Here is an 18,467-nt window from a genome sequence, read left to right as displayed (position 1 = left end):
TGATATTTTCTGAGGTGGTACGCCATGTACAAAGTTTGGAAACCACTGCTCTAGAGTCTGTGAATTGTGCTGCAAACATTAATAGACACCGGTGCAGTCAGTGCTCATTCAAAACGTGTCTGTTCTGAACAGGTTGATTGCTTGGCCTCCGGTTTTGCTTCTTTTCCGAAATACTCATCCAAACAACTTCTGGGTCCTGAACAATACATCTGCTATGACATAGATGTGCCCCTATTGCTAACATCTAACTATTTAGGACCATGCTATTCTGAAAGTTTTCATAGCTTTGATTTTTTCTCTCTTTATTCATCTGTTCTTGAATACACTGTTGCAAGCGACGGAGAGCACGCTGTGCCTGACACACTGTGCCCAGCGTGCTGTTTAGCTTGAGTAACAGTTAACATTGGTCCCCACTAGATACACTACACAGTGTGTACATAACACAATATCAATAAATATGTCTTATAGATCTCAATAGCTCACAATTACCCCCCGGTGTAAAGTCGACGGAATTAACAGAGAAAAGGAGGACAGATATACAGACAGAGACTCCTTCAATAAAGACAGCCCATTTATTTGAAACCTTATCTTAGTGCTGTGAGTTAACAATTCACAGGTCAACTCACGGCACTAAGAGTTAGTTTTTTGTGAGAAAAAAAGTACAGGGATTCCACTACTAAATACCAAGCCTAACATTTCAATTAAAAACAAAAACTATTTTATGTAAATAGTCCAATACCGCAAGTCATAGATTTGCCTCAAAGGAAAGGAAATAACCACACAAGAGAGAGGAGTGGTTAGGTTGACTCTCCTGGAGGACAAAGATCCAGATCCAAAACATCTGGAATGAGGCAGAGAGAGTTCCCAGGATGACTGATAGTCCTGCACAGAGAAGCCTGAGTGAAAAGAAAGGACAAGGAGAAGAAGGAAAAAGCGAGAGACAGAACGACACAGTGTGGATGTCTATGTGTTTGTGGGACAACAAACCAACAGAGGGTTAGAGAGATGCATTCAGCAAACCACTGCATCTTCTACTTTATATTGCTTACAGTACACTTAGAAAACAAAAACTTAATATACAGTAAGCGTAGTGGTTAGGATCTTCAGAGCAGCAAAGAGGGCTTCCTTACAAGGTAATTTTAGTGCCATTTCATAGTGCAGCAGTCTTGAAATTTCTATCCCAAAGCTGAATGTGGAGAACACCCAAGAAAGTCAAGGCTGCTGAAGTTTTAAGTGGAACTATATGAGGACTCGACTAAGCCCACGGCCAGACAAGAGCTCGGAAAGAATGACTCGTCATTGTAGCTGGTTGAGCCAGCCATTGATAGATTTGTAGCTCGTAGGAAGGAGGGTAGGGAGGGAGGATTATACATTGTCTCCGCACTGTTACTACCTTTAGCTCGTAGCTTCAATAAATGCATACTTCCTGGTGTGCGAAAGCATGACTCCCAGATTTGCCGGGTGGGGAGGGATTCAGCTTTAATTACTCGCTTTCTCTAAAACTGCCTCAGTTATTTATAATGGAAGTCCTTATATGGTACTTGCATGTGTGTGTGAGTGTGTGTGCCCTCCTGTGAGGAGCAGCTGGTCTCCTCGCTCCTCTGCTGTGGGAATCAGACATTCCTATTGATCTCTGTCTCCCATGGGATCCGCTGTGTGTGTGTGTGTGTGTGTGTGTGTGTGTACGAGCGAGCATGTTTGTGTGCGAGTGTGTGCGCCCACTTGCCCACCTCCCATCCTTTTTGACTGCATTCTGTAGCAGCACAGTAGTTCAGCACAGTTTCTAGTTTTGTGTAACAGTGCCACTGCCTGGTATCAACACAAACTGCAACACATTTTTGTTCCTTCACAACCTCCATTTTAGTCAGACACACAAGTTGTTCAGTGAATATTAAACATGGTATAATGATAATTATCTGTGTGTGTGTCTGTCTGTCTGTAGTGTGCTGGTTGTTTGTTCCTGAATAGGGAAGAAAATGTAAGGATCACTGATCTTTACCTTCACTTCTTTCTATAAGAACATGTGAAAAGTATATTGCTGCAGAGTGTGTGACTCTGTATGTATGTGTTTGTTGCAGGTAGTTGTGGGGTTGAAAGGGGAGAAAGGCCACCGGGTGAGTGTGAAAGGCAAAAGACAAACAAATCTGTATATGGGTGTGTGTGTAATCCTGATATCAGTGGAATGTGTGATGTCGTTACATGCGCCCAGACAGGCCTAGCACTGCATAACGCACACACTTTGATGCCGCTGTGGTCCAGTAAGATGCTGGCTATGGACCAATCCACCACCTAGCTTGTTGATTCTATTCCTCACCCACAAGCAATCATTCTTCTTTTCTGCCTCTCTCTCCATCATAGGGTGATGGCTGTTCTGGCTCGCATTCAGGTCCTGTAAGTAACTTTTTCCATAGCGTCTCACTCTCTCGCCATACCTCATTTTGTCTCGTTATTTGGCATGCAGCACAGCGCAAATCTGAAAAGTTGGCCAAAAGGTGGTCTGTGATAATACATGCCAACCAAGTGTCTCTAACCTCAGTGCACAGAGGGACCCAAGGGCCAGAAGGGAGAGAGAGGCGAGTCGGTGAGTGCCAATCTTCTGCTACAGGTTACAACCCCACATCCTACTGCCTCCCGACCTCACCAACCCTTTGGCCTTTTTGTTGATTTTTTATTCAAAAATCCTTTTTCAAGCATCCAGTCCTGATATTTATTATGCCATGGAAGGAGTGTGTGCTTTGTATGTTTATTTGCCAGTGAGTGTGCATAAATGTTTGTGTGCAGTTCCCTGTGAACGTGTTTAAGCATATGTGTCTGTCTAAGTATTCCTTAAGGCATACCATCTTCATGTATGTGCATCTTTATATACGTGTGTGTGTGTGTGTGTGTGTTTGTGTGCGTGTTTGTGTTTGTGTGCGTGTACATGTGTGATGTCTCTTTAGAGCCATGTCATTGATCTGGGCCTTGTTTCCATTCCTCCTATCCACAGACACTGCCTGCCACCTGGGGTGAAGCAGCAGGGTACAAGGTGAAACATTTAAAAAATGTCCAATGATGAATAATTAAGTTTTGACTTTTTAATGTTCATCCATTTAATTCCTAACCCTTTATTATTTTAACATCTCTCCCAGTTCCCCCCTCAGTATGTTTCTCACCTCTTTTTCTCTGGCTCTGCCTAGGGAGAAAAAGGTCAAAAGGGAGAGATCGGTGCACAGGGTCTCACAGGCACTCCAGGGAAGGACGTAGGTGTTTTTTTTTTTTTTTTTAATCTGTCTTGCTCTCTTTGACTTTGTCTGACAGAGTTAAAGTTGCAATCTCAAAGTTCTCCATTTCTTACTCTTGCTGTCTGTAGCTATAGCGATAAGCAGTAATTGGCGGTGGGTTTTTGGATCTCACATCCCAGAGACCCACAAACTGTGTCACCTGTGTGTCACCAGTCAGGGTGTGTTATGCTGCTTGTAATTTTTTCTCAGAATGACGCCACACACACCCAATTCGTTACACTGCAAATACAAGGGCTTTCATCAGGGGGCCATAGGCAAAATTACTATTGTGTTACCAAATTCAGCGATAGAGCTCTGATTCTCTGCCTGAACCCAATTGGACCTGGACCAACAATTTCGTTCTTTGCTGGGCTGTAAATTCTCGAAATTCACCCGGGGTTTGAAATCAGGTCAGGTTTGCAAAAATGTCTTGGCTATCTCTTACACATATGGATGGATAAAAATCTGTGGAAATTAAAGTTTCTAATCGAGAACAAGCCGAAACTGTCGCAGTGGTTCACAGCTCTTTTATGAGATACATAATTTCAGTACCACTGTTGCTTAAACGTACATACACTCACAAACACACTGATACACTTCTCGCTCACACACTGTTCACTCGCACATTTTGCAGGCTAAGAGCGGAGATTCAGTATACTTATACGGTATTACACTAAGCTAAGACTCCCATTGATATGTGCCACTAAGCTAAGACTCCCATTGATATGTGCCCCCCCCCCCCCCATCTCCCATGACGTTAAGTCAGCCTGTAAATGCCTGTTAGATTAGGCTAGAGCAACAAAGCTTGCACAATCAATGCAGCCTCATTGACTCATTGACTGTGCAGGGTGTCTCTCACACAGGCAGCCACCTATTCAGAAAGACTTAAACCTTTTAATCTTCCGTGTTCAGCAAGGTGATCCTGTAGACGCATGAAAAGTTTTTGAGAGACAAATTACAACATGTGCGGGTTCTTGAGATATTTCCTTGGTTTACGGCATCAGACGCGCTCACATTTAGCTGTTCACCAGGCTAAGTGCTCGTCCTGGGCAGATGGATTAGGCAGAGGGTAGATTTTCTTAATCGTCCTGACATTGTGAATGTGAATGTGCTTCTTGATGTGACTCGAATCACGCAGCCAGAAAATATTGCATATGCGCCACTGAAGATAATACATCTTTCACACACTCTTGAGATTCTCCCTCCGCCTGTTTCCGATCGTAAAATGTCAAACAAATGAGGGGAATCAACAAGTGTCTTGGGGATAGATTTCTGTGGCGCTCGCTTGATTATTCTGAGCTGACACTAATGATTTCACTGAACGTGCTGATGCCCGCACCTCTCTCTCTCTCTGTCTCTCTGTCACCGTTTCCCAGGGTCGAGCAGGGTCCATCTGTGTCATTGGCCCCAAGGGACATAAGGTCTGTCTGCTTTAAGTCTTGGAGTTTCTACCATCAGTCTGTCACATGCATTCAGTTCAGTTTGGATTCAATAGAGCTGCATTTAACTCATTTTCTCAGGGTACCCCAGGTTTGGTGGGTCCTGAGGGGTTGGCTGGAGAGCCAGGAAAGCCTGGATTTCCAGGCCCACCAGGAATTGGAAGGCCAGGCCTACCAGTAAGTGGTTTTATTTTAAATGAAACAACACTGAAGGACATAAAGAAGCCCTTACGCACTTATTGGATGGTGTTACTGATTATTTTAATGTCCCTAGACTCTTCCTAAAACATACTTTCATTAGACATTGCTCTCAGAAGTTCAGGGCAGGACTTGGCAGGATTTCCTCCTTTGGTGCAGCATTTATTTGCTCTGACAGCAGCCTAAAAGCGTCTTCAACAACACCATTTGAAAAGACTGACACACCTTTTTTTCCCCTGTCAGGGTCTTCCTGGTTTACCGGGTGGTGCAAAGGGAGACATGGTACGTTCACCACTTGGCTAATGACCAATGATATTGTGAGAATCCGCGTACATATATAATCCATTCATAAGAACTTGATAGGAATCTGGGGGAAACACTGATATAGACAATCATATTAAAGGTCCCATATCATGCTCATATTAAACTCTGTCTGCTCTGATTGGTCACTGTTTCTGGGTCTTCCACATTTACGATCTCAGCGTCTCTTCGTCGTTATCGCAGCTGGGAAATGACTGTAATACCAGCAATTCCTGACAGCTTGTTTAAAGAGTGTTTTATACTTTCACAGTATTAATACAGCACAACGACCTGCTTTATAAACAAAAAAGACACAGAAATCTCACTTTTTACAACATGTGACCGATATGGAACAACATCACTCCATTTTATATTTCCACTGTAGTTGAAGGATTTTGTGATCTGATTTGGAATCAGAAAAGCTTGCCATCCCCTGGCTAGCAAAACCTAAAATGATATACTAGACAAGTGCTTTTTTGGATGGTTTTCAGGGTAACTGTAACAACATTACTGAGAGAAATGCGGTAATTTGTGTTAACAGGGAGACACAGGACCTCAGGGAGAAGATGGATTGCCTGGAGATCCAGTAAGAGACTCTTTTAAACATTGATGGATATTCATTAATGTATGCATGAGCTTGCACAATACAGTATTCTAACTGAGCTGATATATCAGTGCTTTGATTGGGATTCTGCTGTTTTCTTAGGGACCAAGAGGACCAGCAGGGACTAAAGGAGACAAGGTATGCGTAAACATTGTCTTTAATCTCTTAATCTACATGCTGATGTGTGTGTTTTCCTTCCAAATATTGTGTGTTTGACTCGATCTTCAGGGTGACCCATGCGAAGTGTGTCCCGTGCTACCTGCAGACATGGGTAACACAGTGGCTCTGCAAGGGAAGCCAGGCCCTAGAGGAGAGCCTGGAGTACCAGGGATAGGAGAGAGAGGACTGCCTGTAAGTACAACAATTTGAAGGACCTGTTATGTGTCGTGAACTCACCCTGAGTGGATCACTTTAACATTTATACACTGTTGCTACATGTTTTATTAGGGAGTTGTAGACACGACGGAACCTTGAGCACTTGTTTGATAGTGTTTTTATTTTATTTTTCTTATCATTCAGAGGAAAGGTATGGCCTTTATTTGTTCCTCGGGATTGTATTTGCCCTTGTAATTCTCTCAGCAGCTGAAGGAGAGAAGCATGATACGCTGTCAAAGGTTTATTCACTGAGGCAAAGGTAATTTTGTTGATGCAATCTTAACGCATCTCTCCCTCAAATGAGTCTGGACTCAACATCCTGTGCGTTTTGTTTCTCTTCTGTTCATTCTGCATCTTCCACACTTACCCCAGCAGGTAAAATGGGGAATGATTTGTGTGTTGGGGGCAGGGGAATATAAATCTAGAGCCTTATGAGATTCTCTGTGCAACGATTTCCAATAATGCCAGCATCCATCTGTCATACCTGGTTAGGGCAGAGGGAAAAGGAGGTAGAGCATCAGAGAGAGAGAGAGAGAGAGAGAGAGAGAGAGATAGAGAGAGATAGAGAGAGAGAGAGAGATAGAGAGAGAGAGAGAGAGAGAGAGAGAGAGAGAGAGAGAGAGAGAGAGAGAGAGAATGAAGTCGCTCTATCAAAGTTGAACTAACAATACTTCTGATTCATCCCTGCTCCTCTGTTCTCTTTTTTTTTTGCCTATATTTACCAGGGGTCTCTTGGTGCAGATGGCAAGGCAGGACCGAAGGTACAGTCTCATTCATTTACACTTCATGGTTCATTCATATTCAGTGCAAGCTTGACCTATACACACACTCATTTGCATTCCTACAGATTCAGACATGCTAACATCAGCAGTGCAGAAAGCTCTCTCCTAAAGCAGATGCAAGCAAACACGCACGCACAGACACAAACACACACAAACACACACACACACACACACAAACACACACACACACACACACACACACACACACACACACACACACACACACACACACACACAGTCAGTGCTCCTATAAATGGCCTACCTTACCTTACCCCTATGACTGATTGTAACACTGTATTCTTTCAATGCCACGTTCATGCATCTCAAAGCAAACACGTTCCTCAGAGTGAGCTGGGACCAATTCACTGTTCTGTATGTTTTGGCAGGGGGAACCAGGATCAGCTGGCTTCAAAGGAGAAAAGGTCAGCTTTTATTTTCTTGCCATTTTAACCTTTATTTGACGGATGAAATTGTAGAAATGGGGGGAGCGATAAAAAAAAGGAACCCTGTGCGTTATATGGCATGTGCTTTACTGTATATACACATATGACGGCTGTATAAAATATGGTTGTAGTCTCTGTGACATCACCCATTGATTTCTAAAGAGCCAATGTGAAGCTCAATGTGGGCGGCTATCGCCAACTTTGCAGCAATTACTCCGCCTAACTCCTGGCTATTCCGTGAATGGGAGGTTGGGTGTTGATGGAGGTGGGTCGACTGAAGCCTACAGTGTATGCTCGCCACCTGTGATGGCACCTACCTGTCTCTCAAAGCTACCCTTAATTATTCATTAAACCTTAATGTCCCAGTCGGCAACATTAGAATAGAATAGAATAGAATAGAATTACTTTAATTATCCCAGACTGGGAAATTATTTTGTAACAGCAGTAGTGGGTCAGCAAATAAAAACTTTGTACATAACATGAATAGAATCTAATATATACATAGTGTATATATACAGTGCACAGTGTGCTATAAACAATAAACAATAATAATATATACAACAAAATATGCAAAATAAACTATAACAATAATAATATATACAAAACAAAAACAAAAAACAGTACAGAGAGCAGAGTTCTCTGTCAGGCAGAGGTGAGAGAGTTATTATAAAAAGTGATGGATTGTGACAGGAAAGATTTCCTGAATCTGTTGCTACGACAGTGAAGCTGAAGCAGCCTTTTGGAGAAGGTGCTCCGCTGTCTGACCAGTGTGAGTTGGAGAGGGTGGAGAGGATTATCCATGATGGATAACAGTTTTTTCAGTGTACTCCTCTCCACCACAGCCTCCAGAGTGTTCTGTTTGCAGCCAATCACAGAGCCAGCCTTCCTGATCAGTTTGTTGAGTCTGTTGGTGTCGCTGGCACCAATGCTGCTTTCCCAACAAACCACAGCAAAGAAAAGTACACTGGCCACCACAGACTGATAAAAGATCTCCAACATCTTGCTGCACACGTTGAAGGATCTCAGCTTTCTCAGGAAGTAAAGTCTACTCATCCCCTTCTTGTAAACAGCTTCAGTGTTAGATCTCCAGTCCAGTCTGTGGTTGATGGTAACACCCAGGTACTTGCAATCCTCCACCGCCTCCACATCCTTTCCCAGAATGCACAGATATTGGAAAGCCGTGTTCCTCTTCTTCCTGATATCTATCACCATCTCTCTGGTCTTGCTGATGTTCAGTCGCAGGAAATTCTGTCCAGTCCACTTCACAAAGTTGTCTACCAGTGCCCTGTACTCCTCCTCCTGTCACTCACTGTCACCTCACTTATACACCCAACAACAGCCAAGTCGTCAGAAAACTTTTGCAGGTGACACGACTCAGTGTTGTACTGATAGTCAGTGGTGTATAAGATGAACAGGAAAGGAGACAGTACAGTCCCCTGTGGAGCTCCTGTATCACTAACCACCACATCAGACAGAACACTGCCCATACGGACAAACTGCGGCCTGCCTGTCATGTAGTCAGTAATCCAGGAGATCATTGTGTCGTCTACTCCCATCACCCGCAGCTTCTCCCAAAGTAGCAGTGGCTGAATGGTGTTAAAAGCACTAGAGAAATCAAAGAATGTGATTCTCACAATACCTCCTCCACCATCCAGGTGCAAATGGGCTCGTTGCAGCAGGTAGATGACAGCGTCATTAACTCCCAAGTGGGGCTGGTAAGCAAATTGCAGAGGGTCTAGCAGGGCTCTCACCTGCGGCCTCAGGTTGACCAAAACCAGTCTCTCCAGCACCTTCATGACGTAAGATGTGAGGGCCACTGGTCGATAGTCATTGAGGTCTGATGGTGTCGACTTCTTTGGTATTCTCTCCTGACCAAGGCTCAGGTTGTAGAGGTGTTGTAGAACAGGAGACAGCTGGCTGGCACATATCTTCAGGATCCTGGGGCTGATACCGTCAGGGCCTGCAGCCTTATGCTGGTGGAGTCTCTCCAGCTGTCTCCTAACCTGGCCTGCAGTCACAGTCATGCGGAGGAGGCTGCTGGTGTCTTCAGTGGAGGACGAGGAGGTGGAGGAGGAGGAGGAGGTGGAAGAGGTGGAGGAGGTAGAGGTGAAGGAGGAGGAGAGCTGCTGCACAGGAGAACTCACAGCAGGGGATTGAGGGGGGAGGGGAGGAAGCATTCGGGGCAGTGAGGGTGTGTGTGGGGGTCTGGAGGTGTCATGGAGACGACAGAAGGCTGTGAGCTGAACCTATTGAAGAATCTGTTCAGCTCGTTTGCCCTCTCCAGGCTGCCTGATGACTGTCTGCCGCTCACCTTACTGCTTCATACCAGTCCACACATCCCTGACATTGTTCTGCTGGAGTTTGGCCTTCAGCTTCCTCATGTACGTGTCTTTACAGGTCCTCAGCATATCCCTGAGTTCATGCTGCACTCTCCTCAGTTCTTCCATGTCTCCAGACCTGAACGCCCTCTTCTTCTTGTTAAGAAGGGATTTCAGGTCATTGTGATCCAAGGCTTATTATTAGGGAAGCAGCTCACAGTCTGGGTTGGCATGGTGGTGTATTCACAGAACCTAATGTATTCTGTGATGCAGTCGGTCATGCTGTCCAGATCCTCTCCATGTGGCTCAACAAGTGCATCCCAGTCTGTCAACTCAAAGCAGTCCTGTAGTGCGTCAGCGGCCTCCTGAGTCCACCTCCTCACTCTCCTAGTGTGGACAGGCTGCCGCTGAACAAGGGGAATATACTTAGGGGTCAGCAGAACCAGGTTGTGGTCAGATCTTCCGAGAGGGGGAGGGCTGTGGGGCTGTATGCATCCTTAGCATTTGCATACAACAGATCCAGTGTGTTACTGTCTCTGGTGGGGCAGTCAACATACTGGTGAAATCTTGGAAGGGTTTTATCCAGTGAGACGTGATTAGGATGCAGCGTCTGTATCTGGGCAACAGCGGAGTGGATGACGTCACAGGCTAGCGCTGCATCAGCTGAAGGAGGAACGTACGTATTTGTTTGATAATATTCACTTAAGCCGACGCTATGCTCCGATAGAACAACATAAATCATCCGGTTTTAGAAAAAATGCGCCTCTACGTGCACCTAGAGCTTATTTGTTTTGCAAATATCCACCGCACCCTTATCATCCTGTCCATTCCTTTCACAGTTTGTGCACACGCCACATATCCCACCTCCTCCCTTGATGTTACAATATCACAGACACATGCCTCAAGCTAGGCATGGGCATACTGTAGCTATTGCTGCTATCTATTTTGCAAGGGCACATCACTGCATCTGGAGCTTAGGGTCACCAAGGAGTATTGTTATTGATTTGAGGAATACAAACAAGTCAGAGAGTTTTGACCCCTATCCCAGAATGTCAACTTGTTCAGCCAGACCATACTTCAACTCTGACACAGCACTGTGGAGAAGTTCTGGCAATGCAAGAGTGTCACATGTTCTCTAACCAGTCGGCCAACAAGATGTTTCGGTCAGCTGTCATTAGGTTATAGGTTAAACTATTTATTGTTTAGACTACTTTTACCAGCTGTCAGCTACAAAGAGTGCCCTGGTTGGTGTGTTTTGCCTAACCTGTATTACTGTTTGATGTGGATTATTATTTGGAGATGATCTCTGACCCACCTTTGATCTGTCTACGTGGTTTAGGGAGAGCCCTGCTCTGTGTGCCCCACTCTCGGAGAGTTACCCCCTAACTTTGTCCCCAGTGTCCAGACCCAAACCCTGCAGCTGAAGGGTGAGAAAGGAGAGCCTGGCATGGGACAGAGAGGAGAGCAAGTAAGTCTGTTTGAGTAAGAATTCATGTGATTGTAATGCTACAGTAAATGAAAGTCAGAGCAGTATACTCATAAACGCAACCAATGTGAACAAAGAGCTTTATCATTGCACTTAATGAAAAGAAACTATGGATTCAATACTGTGTACAACAAACTTGAAAAAAACGAATTGGATAATTGTTCATGATTTTGTTAACGTCAGTGTGTTTGCTTGCATGTGTGAACAGCGATAAGCACCTTCATTAAAATGATGTATTGTTCAATATTTTCCACACTACAGGGGGAGCCTGGAAATGTAGGATCACCTGGCCTTAGAGGAGAGAAGGTAAGTAATATAATAAGAAACAGCACTGGCAGCCGGTGACCTCAATAGGAGACTCGGCTTACAAAAAGGGAGCTCACGCAGTAGGTTGCAGAATGGGGCTCGTAATAGACTTCATGAGGAAGATAATCACAGCAGTGCGCTAATTTTAGGGCCCAAAACTGTCCGCCATAGGGATTTGACTCAGCAGGGAACTTATTAGTGAAAAGCTTAGGTAGTGAAAAAAACCCAAATCATTTGACATGGCTCCCTATAGGGCACACGTTACTATATAATGTGAATTACCAATTTAAAAGATCCATCCATTTTTTATCAATTTGTGTAGTTCAGATGCTGTAGTGATTTATGTATTTCTTTATTTTAAACTTGTCTGCAGGGTAGCACAGGCAGCAGAGGAGCTGATGGTAAGACGGTAAGTTCAGATCCAGTTCTTTGAAACAGAATATCTTGTTTCACTTCCTGATTTGGTGATGTTGTTAAATGGAATGTGTTCATGTGACAGGGAAAGCCTGGACCAAGGGGACCCAGTGGCAAGGATGGACAGAGAGGCGCTAAGGTAAGAGAGCAGTGACAGCAGGAGGCTGGGTGGATTTTAAGCTAGACTAAAGTAAGACAGTAAGACTAAAAAAGTACAGCATTTTTTTCCTTATTTATGTATTCTCAGGGACAAAGCACATTGCTCAACATAATTGGAAACATGTCAGTAGCAGTGCTTCTATAAACATTTCTTTAATGCGCTATTTGAGAAACCGAAACGCCTTTGCCGAACAAGTTCTGAGGTAGCAAATATTTAACTCACATGACTGTTCAGCTGTTTCCGCTTCCAGGATTTTCCCATAATGTGAAACAACATAAAATAAGCCCAGCTCTAGCTGACATGAAGGAAGAATTAAAATTCAGAACAACACACTGAAACTAATTCCTAAAGACCTCTAATTTTTCTGTCATGAGTTGGATGACCAAGGCCACTTGTTTTGTTCCCGGTTAGCAACCTCTACTTCTTTTACTCTGTTTACTGGCTAATTACAGCCATGCGTAGCACCAACTTCTCAAGAAACTACTCTGTAGTCTAGTTTATTCGGTCCAAACCAGTTGATAGATGCCTGTATCTATTTTTTGTGACATTGCAAGGGCACATAAAATTTTATTGACAATTGAATGAGAATATGACTAGCGTTAGCCATAAGGCTCATTTTTAACTGTCGTCCCTTGGCAAGATTTTAATCTAGCCATTTAAACAACAATATAACACCCCACCTGTACATTTAGAACCTGAGAAAGCTAGTATAGTAAAGTTCTGTTTTGTCAATATATACTTAAGTGCTTAATAGATGATATACCAGATGGCTAGTTGCTAATTATACACACACTGAGCTGAAACTGGAGTTTTCTTCTTGGGATACCAAACCAACATGTTGCTTTAGCTATTTATGCAGCATTTTATACTTGATCTCATTCCAAGCCTCTGTAATATTATTTATCTTTTAACAGGGAGAGCAAGGAATGCCTGGTCTTGGTCTACCTGGTCTTAAGGGTGAGAGGGTAAGTGTAAACATATGTATTGCTTTTTGGATCCTTCAGCGTGATTGTCATGCAAACTAACTTTCCTCACTCTCTGCCCCTCCCTAGGGTGAATGTGGTCTCTGCCAGCCGGCCGAGGTTGGTAGCGGACCTGCCGGCATCAAAATTCCTGATGGAGCAATGGGCAAGCCAGGCGAACCAGGCCTCCCAGGTCCTCCCGGACTTCCAGGTCTCGGAGCTGATGGCAAACAGGTACGATCACCCTGTAATCAAAATATGGCTGGCACAAGATTTATCTAGAAATTAAATCAAATAAAATGTACCCAAAGTACAGAGGCAGCATTTTGGAATAAGAAACTGGTTTATCTTAAATTCTTTAAATCTGTTTCATGGGTTTGTATTGTTGCCTTGCTTGCAATAGAAGCAAACCAGAGAAACTGTCTGGAAAGATGACTGATGCTATCCTTGCACACAGAACAATGCATACTACAAACAGAGAAACATACTGTATGAATTGTTGGATGAGAAAAGGTCAGGTCCTCACAAGACTTTCCAGGTCTCTCCTTTGGAGGGCAGTATGCTGCTCTGTCCTAAAGCTAACAGCCAAAGAACTGTGCAAGATTATGAAGATACTATATTATATAATATATATTGCCACTTTGTTTTTTGTTATCTGATATTCTGTTATTGTGCTTTCATTGCATTTCACTGTTTATTGTACTCATGACTGTGCAGGTGCTCTTTCAAGCCTAACTGAAACAATACAACTTGACGTAATGAACACGGAACCGCGCTGAAGTTTACAACCAAGCTCCTGTAGAGCGATGGAATCCTTTAACAGTGTATAAATCTTTACTGCATGCACCACCGCTGTCAGAATGATCTGTCTTCATCTGAATAAATGATAGAAATTAAATTCCACAAAACCAAAGCAGCTTCTTGCTCTCCTGTTTTGTTGCCACGGTGAAACAGATCGAGCAGCATAAGCAAGATGATGAAAGATTTCATCCCGAGGGAGAATCAAAACATGATGCTTACTGTACAAATAGGATATGTAGGTATTCTCCTCTTACTGCAGAATTGTTACTAAGTGTAATAAATCTCTGTTGGTTTCTGCCACCCCTCCTAATGACATGCGTGTGCCTCTGCGGTTAGCTTTAAGTCACCAGTTATTTTATTTTTACCTGAATGGATAGATGACTGCACATGTATTTGAGACCTGTATGTGTATTATGTATCTGCACGCATTTATACATCAACTATTATTTGTTTTCTACACAGGGTCCACCAGGACTTGCTGGCGCAAAAGGAGAAAAGGTAAGTTTCCTGTCAAAGGAAAATTACCTTTAATCTTGTTTAAAAAATCTGTTGTATTTATGTGTGTGTGTGTGTGTGTGTGTGTGTGTGTGTGTGTGTGTGTGTGTGTGTGTGTGTGTGTGTGTGTGTGTGTGTGTGTGTGTGTGTGTGTGTGTGTGTGTGTGTGTGTGTGTGTGTGTGTGTGTGTGTGTGTGTGTGTGTGTGTGTGTGTGTGTGTGTGTGTGTGTGTGTGTGTGTGTGTGTGTGTGTTTCAAAAATAAATCCACACCACATTCAACAGCCTTGATGTTAAAACCAACGAATCAATGTCTCTTGGGCATTTTGTATGATTTTTTTTTTAATAATAACTCCCAACCCCAAAACAGACTACCTTAAATAAACGATTGGATGACCTTGAGGAGTTAGACTATTTGGAGTCATTGGTTCGCTTTAGGGACAGTCAGGTCTTTTTCTTTTTAGCTAAGTCACACATCTACTGGGACCAAGGATGTCTGCCGGAAAATCAGCCAACATGGTATAGACCTGTATTTCAAAGGACCCCTGGCCTTCTGCTTTATTTCGTGTCACCAAATCTGTCTTCTCTACGTATGCATCAGCCCCCCCCCCACACCCCCACCCCTGCAAATAAATCTGCCATCAATGGAGACAGGTTACTGTAAATTACCTTAATGCTCTCCCGAAATCACTTTGCTTGAACTTAAGAGCAGAGCCAGACCGACAGAGGATTTTTAAGGCTGATACCGCTATCAGTTTTTGAAAGTTAAATAAATCTCATAATAAAACTTAAAAATTCAAACCAGCCAATTATAATAAAAGTAAGGCTTTGATTTGATACCAACAACTCAGCTACAGAGCAGATTGCTGGGGGAAATTGATGGTTCCTTCTGGAGTTTCTATTTTATAAACAAACTAAATAAATGTTTTCATTCAGCATTTCTCAAAAAAACACATCATTCACATCTAAGAAACGAGGGCAGTCCTTCCTCATTAAATATTTGCAAAGCTGATATTTTATTTATTTATTTTATTTTATTATTTAAAAAGTTTACTGGGTAGCAGTCTTCTTCATAACTACCTTAATTGGCGAACTCCTACATTTTCTGGCACTTTACTGCCACCAACTGTTGGTCAGTGGAATATCGTGCGGCCAATGGAGTCATTGTACGTGCACATGATGGAAAAAAAACACAAATAAAACGGGGTCTCACTCGTAAAAACATTGCTACGTAGTAACCATACACTCCCCCACTGTGTATAGAGTTGACTGTTAGGGCCTCGTATCATAATATTTCAATGTTACCAGGGTGAAGAAGGAGATCGTGGAGAGAAAGGATCGGACGGAGCTCATGGTGCCCCAGGACTGCCTGGAGAGTCCGGTCGGGATGGACTCATTGGCTTGAAGGGAGAGAAGGTACATATCACCTAAACTGTTAAATCAGATCCACTTTGCTGCACCTTATTTTATCGCACTGATTTGACAACTTACATTAATTGCATCAATTGCAAAGTATAAAGTTCCAGCCATGTTTTCTTCACATGGACAGTTGGATTTGTTTTGAGTTTGAATGGATCTGTAGTTTGTCTCTCCATCAATGGAGATGTCAAATTGCAGGTGCTATCACTGGTCACACCCCTTGAGATGAAACCATCTTGTTTTCAAGGTGGTCCAACTTATTTCTTCAAGCACAAAAGGAAAAAAAAACACGATAACACAAACAAACAAAAACAGTGGTTTCCAGTGGTTGAAACATCTCTGGACCATGGTATGTCATGTTTCCCTAGGGTGATGCTTGTACCAGCTGTCCTTCTACTAGCACAGCAGTGGGTGATGGTGTAGCTGTGCAAGGACCCAAAGGAGAGAGAGGAGACCCCGGTCCATCTGGGAATGGGAAGCCTGGCAAAAATGTGAGGGAATTGTGTATTTATTCATTTATATATAAGAATCATATAATTATGTATGCTATCATATTTGTGCTAGAAATAAAATGCTGATGATCATCTTACATGTTTTCTCTTCAGGGAAAACCAGGCTTACCAGGTTTGCAGGGGCCTGCCGGTCTCAAAGGAAGCAAGGTGTGCATTTCCATTCATTGTTCCATTCATTCATCATGTTTATATATACATGCAGAGTTTTGTTTCTAGTCATGCTTCACTGACAAATTTGAATCTGTGTTGTGTTGCACCCCCTGTAGGGAGAAGCTGGAGCTGCAGGAGTTGGCCTTACAGGACTACAAGTAAGACCAATTGTCCACATCTGGAGTTTTTTGTCGACAGCTGATGCAGCTCCGTCAAACAAAACATACACCGTGCTCTTAGGTGGATGTGTTCCTGCTGGAATCTCAGTAATGGACACTATATCCTTCCATGACATCAACATTTCCCTGTCTCTTAGATCTAACAGTAAATTTATGAGATTGTAAATAAGCTTCTAAAAATAATCTCTCTCAAATCCTGATTCACTGTGGAATCTCCATTGCTTTGTTGCCGTGGGGGAGCCAGTCCTCCCTTAGTATGTCACTGTGAAACATCTCATTCCCACTCTTTATTCACACCTAAACCTCATTCCCTTTTTATTGTTTTGTTTTTTGTTAATTTATGTCATAGGGTGAAGAGGGACCAAGAGGGCTCCCAGGACTTGTAGTAAGTTAATCCCATATTTCTAAAGTCTTACTTTTCTAATCTACATTTTCAGATTTTGGTGTAATCTGTGTGTTTTGTACAGGGCCCTCACGGAGTCAGAGGACTGACTGGCCCTATTGGCCCTGCAGGGGAAAAGGTAACATAAAATAGAGAGGTAGAAGGCTAATTTATTGTTTCATTATGCAATAAAAAAAGTAATCATGTGACACTGAATGTTTCCTGTTCATAGGGCTCCAGAGGAGAAGTTGGGCTTCCAGGACCACAGGGGCCTGAGGGCAATGGAGTAGCAGGGCCCCCGGTAGGACATAAATGCATCTTTTTTTGCATATGCATGCAGGCATATAATATCATTATGTCAAACACTGTTTCCTATTACTTTCTCTCACACAGGGGAGAGATGGAGTCTCCGGTACTCACGGAGCTGACGGCAGACCTGTGAGTTGTTTTCACCGTCTTTTATTTGCATATTTTTCTACATGTACATCAGCAATTTGAAGAGATGTTAAAAGGAATTTAAGTACCCAACTTGAGTTGTTGCCTCTGTGTTAGCGTCTGTTCAGACTTTTAATTTCTTTGAGCTTCTTTGGGAATTGCCCTTGATTTAGGCATCATTTGTAACCAAAGATGTCTGCCTCGATACATAACAGAGGCAACGTCTGCTCCCATTTCATCCTCTGTCCCCTGATCTACGCTCAGCTCGCTGCCCCGTGAGCTTTCTTCTGGAACAACAAAGCAAGAGTAACTAAGTATTAGTGTGTGTGTGTGTGTGTGTGTGTGTGTGTGTGTGTGTGTGTGTGTGTGTGTGTGTGTGTGTGTGTGTGTGTGTGTGTGTGTGTGTGTGTGTGTGTGTGTGTGTGTGTGTGTGCGTGTGTGTGTTGTCTCCTCCTTTTGCAGGGATTTGATGGAGCTAAGGGGGACAAGGTAAGTCTACCGTTTTGTTTGGATGAAGGGATCTGGAGGGGTTTGAATATAAGGGGGTGGAACAGATGGTAATCGCAGGAGATGGTTCCCTTCATTTCACACACATACACACACGCACACACACACACACACACACACACACACACACACACACACACACACACACACACACAGTATGCACAGACTTGCCTTAGGCCACAAATAGAGTAGCAGCGGAGGTGATGAGTGTACTGTTACTGGCAGACCGTTTCGGGGCCTTAAGAGAGAAAGTGTGTAGGACTATTAATTACCGCATTCATCAGAGCCACCAGTCCAGACTGTCACTGAGAGGTTGGGAGATATGAATAAGCAGTGGGGGCAGTGCTTAAGGGCCGGGAGGGATGTGTGATGTGGGACAGGAGCCCATAGTTAGAGAGTTAAAAGTTGAGAAAACTAAGAGAGAATGAGCAAAATAGATAAGGTTTTGCAGAGGATTAAGGATCTTTATTCGCCATCTTCATAAAGAGTCTGGAGCTATCCTGGAGAGCTTATTTTTTAAAGTAAAAACCTGACTTAGATGT

At 43.3% G+C, this 18,467-nt stretch overlaps 1 protein-coding gene across 3 annotated transcripts in view; it reads left to right on the top strand.

Annotated features, from left to right (window-relative positions):
- Positions 1-18,467, top strand: part of col16a1 (collagen, type XVI, alpha 1) — a 73,788-nt gene that overhangs the window by 35,698 nt on the left and 19,623 nt on the right. For 2 of the 3 annotated variants that reach the window (XM_083925632.1, XM_083925630.1), the window contains exons 10-38: positions 2,079-2,114; positions 2,359-2,391; positions 2,537-2,581; positions 2,987-3,025; positions 3,177-3,239; positions 4,637-4,681; positions 4,781-4,876; positions 5,141-5,179; positions 5,739-5,783; positions 5,904-5,939; positions 6,030-6,152; positions 6,902-6,937; positions 7,345-7,380; positions 11,059-11,187; positions 11,467-11,511; positions 11,885-11,920; positions 12,011-12,064; positions 13,000-13,050; positions 13,138-13,281; positions 14,311-14,346; positions 15,650-15,757; positions 16,129-16,251; positions 16,366-16,419; positions 16,539-16,580; positions 16,951-16,986; positions 17,069-17,122; positions 17,216-17,284; positions 17,377-17,421; positions 17,881-17,907. In XM_083925632.1, coding sequence (XP_083781758.1) covers positions 2,079-2,114; positions 2,359-2,391; positions 2,537-2,581; positions 2,987-3,025; positions 3,177-3,239; positions 4,637-4,681; positions 4,781-4,876; positions 5,141-5,179; positions 5,739-5,783; positions 5,904-5,939; positions 6,030-6,152; positions 6,902-6,937; positions 7,345-7,380; positions 11,059-11,187; positions 11,467-11,511; positions 11,885-11,920; positions 12,011-12,064; positions 13,000-13,050; positions 13,138-13,281; positions 14,311-14,346; positions 15,650-15,757; positions 16,129-16,251; positions 16,366-16,419; positions 16,539-16,580; positions 16,951-16,986; positions 17,069-17,122; positions 17,216-17,284; positions 17,377-17,421; positions 17,881-17,907 — 1,725 coding nt within the window. The remainder of the gene's footprint in view (positions 1-2,078; positions 2,115-2,358; positions 2,392-2,536; positions 2,582-2,986; positions 3,026-3,176; positions 3,240-4,636; positions 4,682-4,780; positions 4,877-5,140; positions 5,180-5,738; positions 5,784-5,903; positions 5,940-6,029; positions 6,153-6,901; positions 6,938-7,344; positions 7,381-11,058; positions 11,188-11,466; positions 11,512-11,884; positions 11,921-12,010; positions 12,065-12,999; positions 13,051-13,137; positions 13,282-14,310; positions 14,347-15,649; positions 15,758-16,128; positions 16,252-16,365; positions 16,420-16,538; positions 16,581-16,950; positions 16,987-17,068; positions 17,123-17,215; positions 17,285-17,376; positions 17,422-17,880; positions 17,908-18,467) is intronic. The other variant, XM_083925631.1, reaches the window with a different exon arrangement.

The sequence above is a fragment of the Echiichthys vipera genome (genome assembly GCF_963691815.1).
Source record: "Echiichthys vipera genome assembly, chromosome: 13".
Lineage (NCBI taxonomy): Eukaryota > Metazoa > Chordata > Actinopteri > Perciformes > Trachinidae > Echiichthys > Echiichthys vipera.
This window is presented reverse-complemented; position numbering and strand designations above follow the sequence as displayed.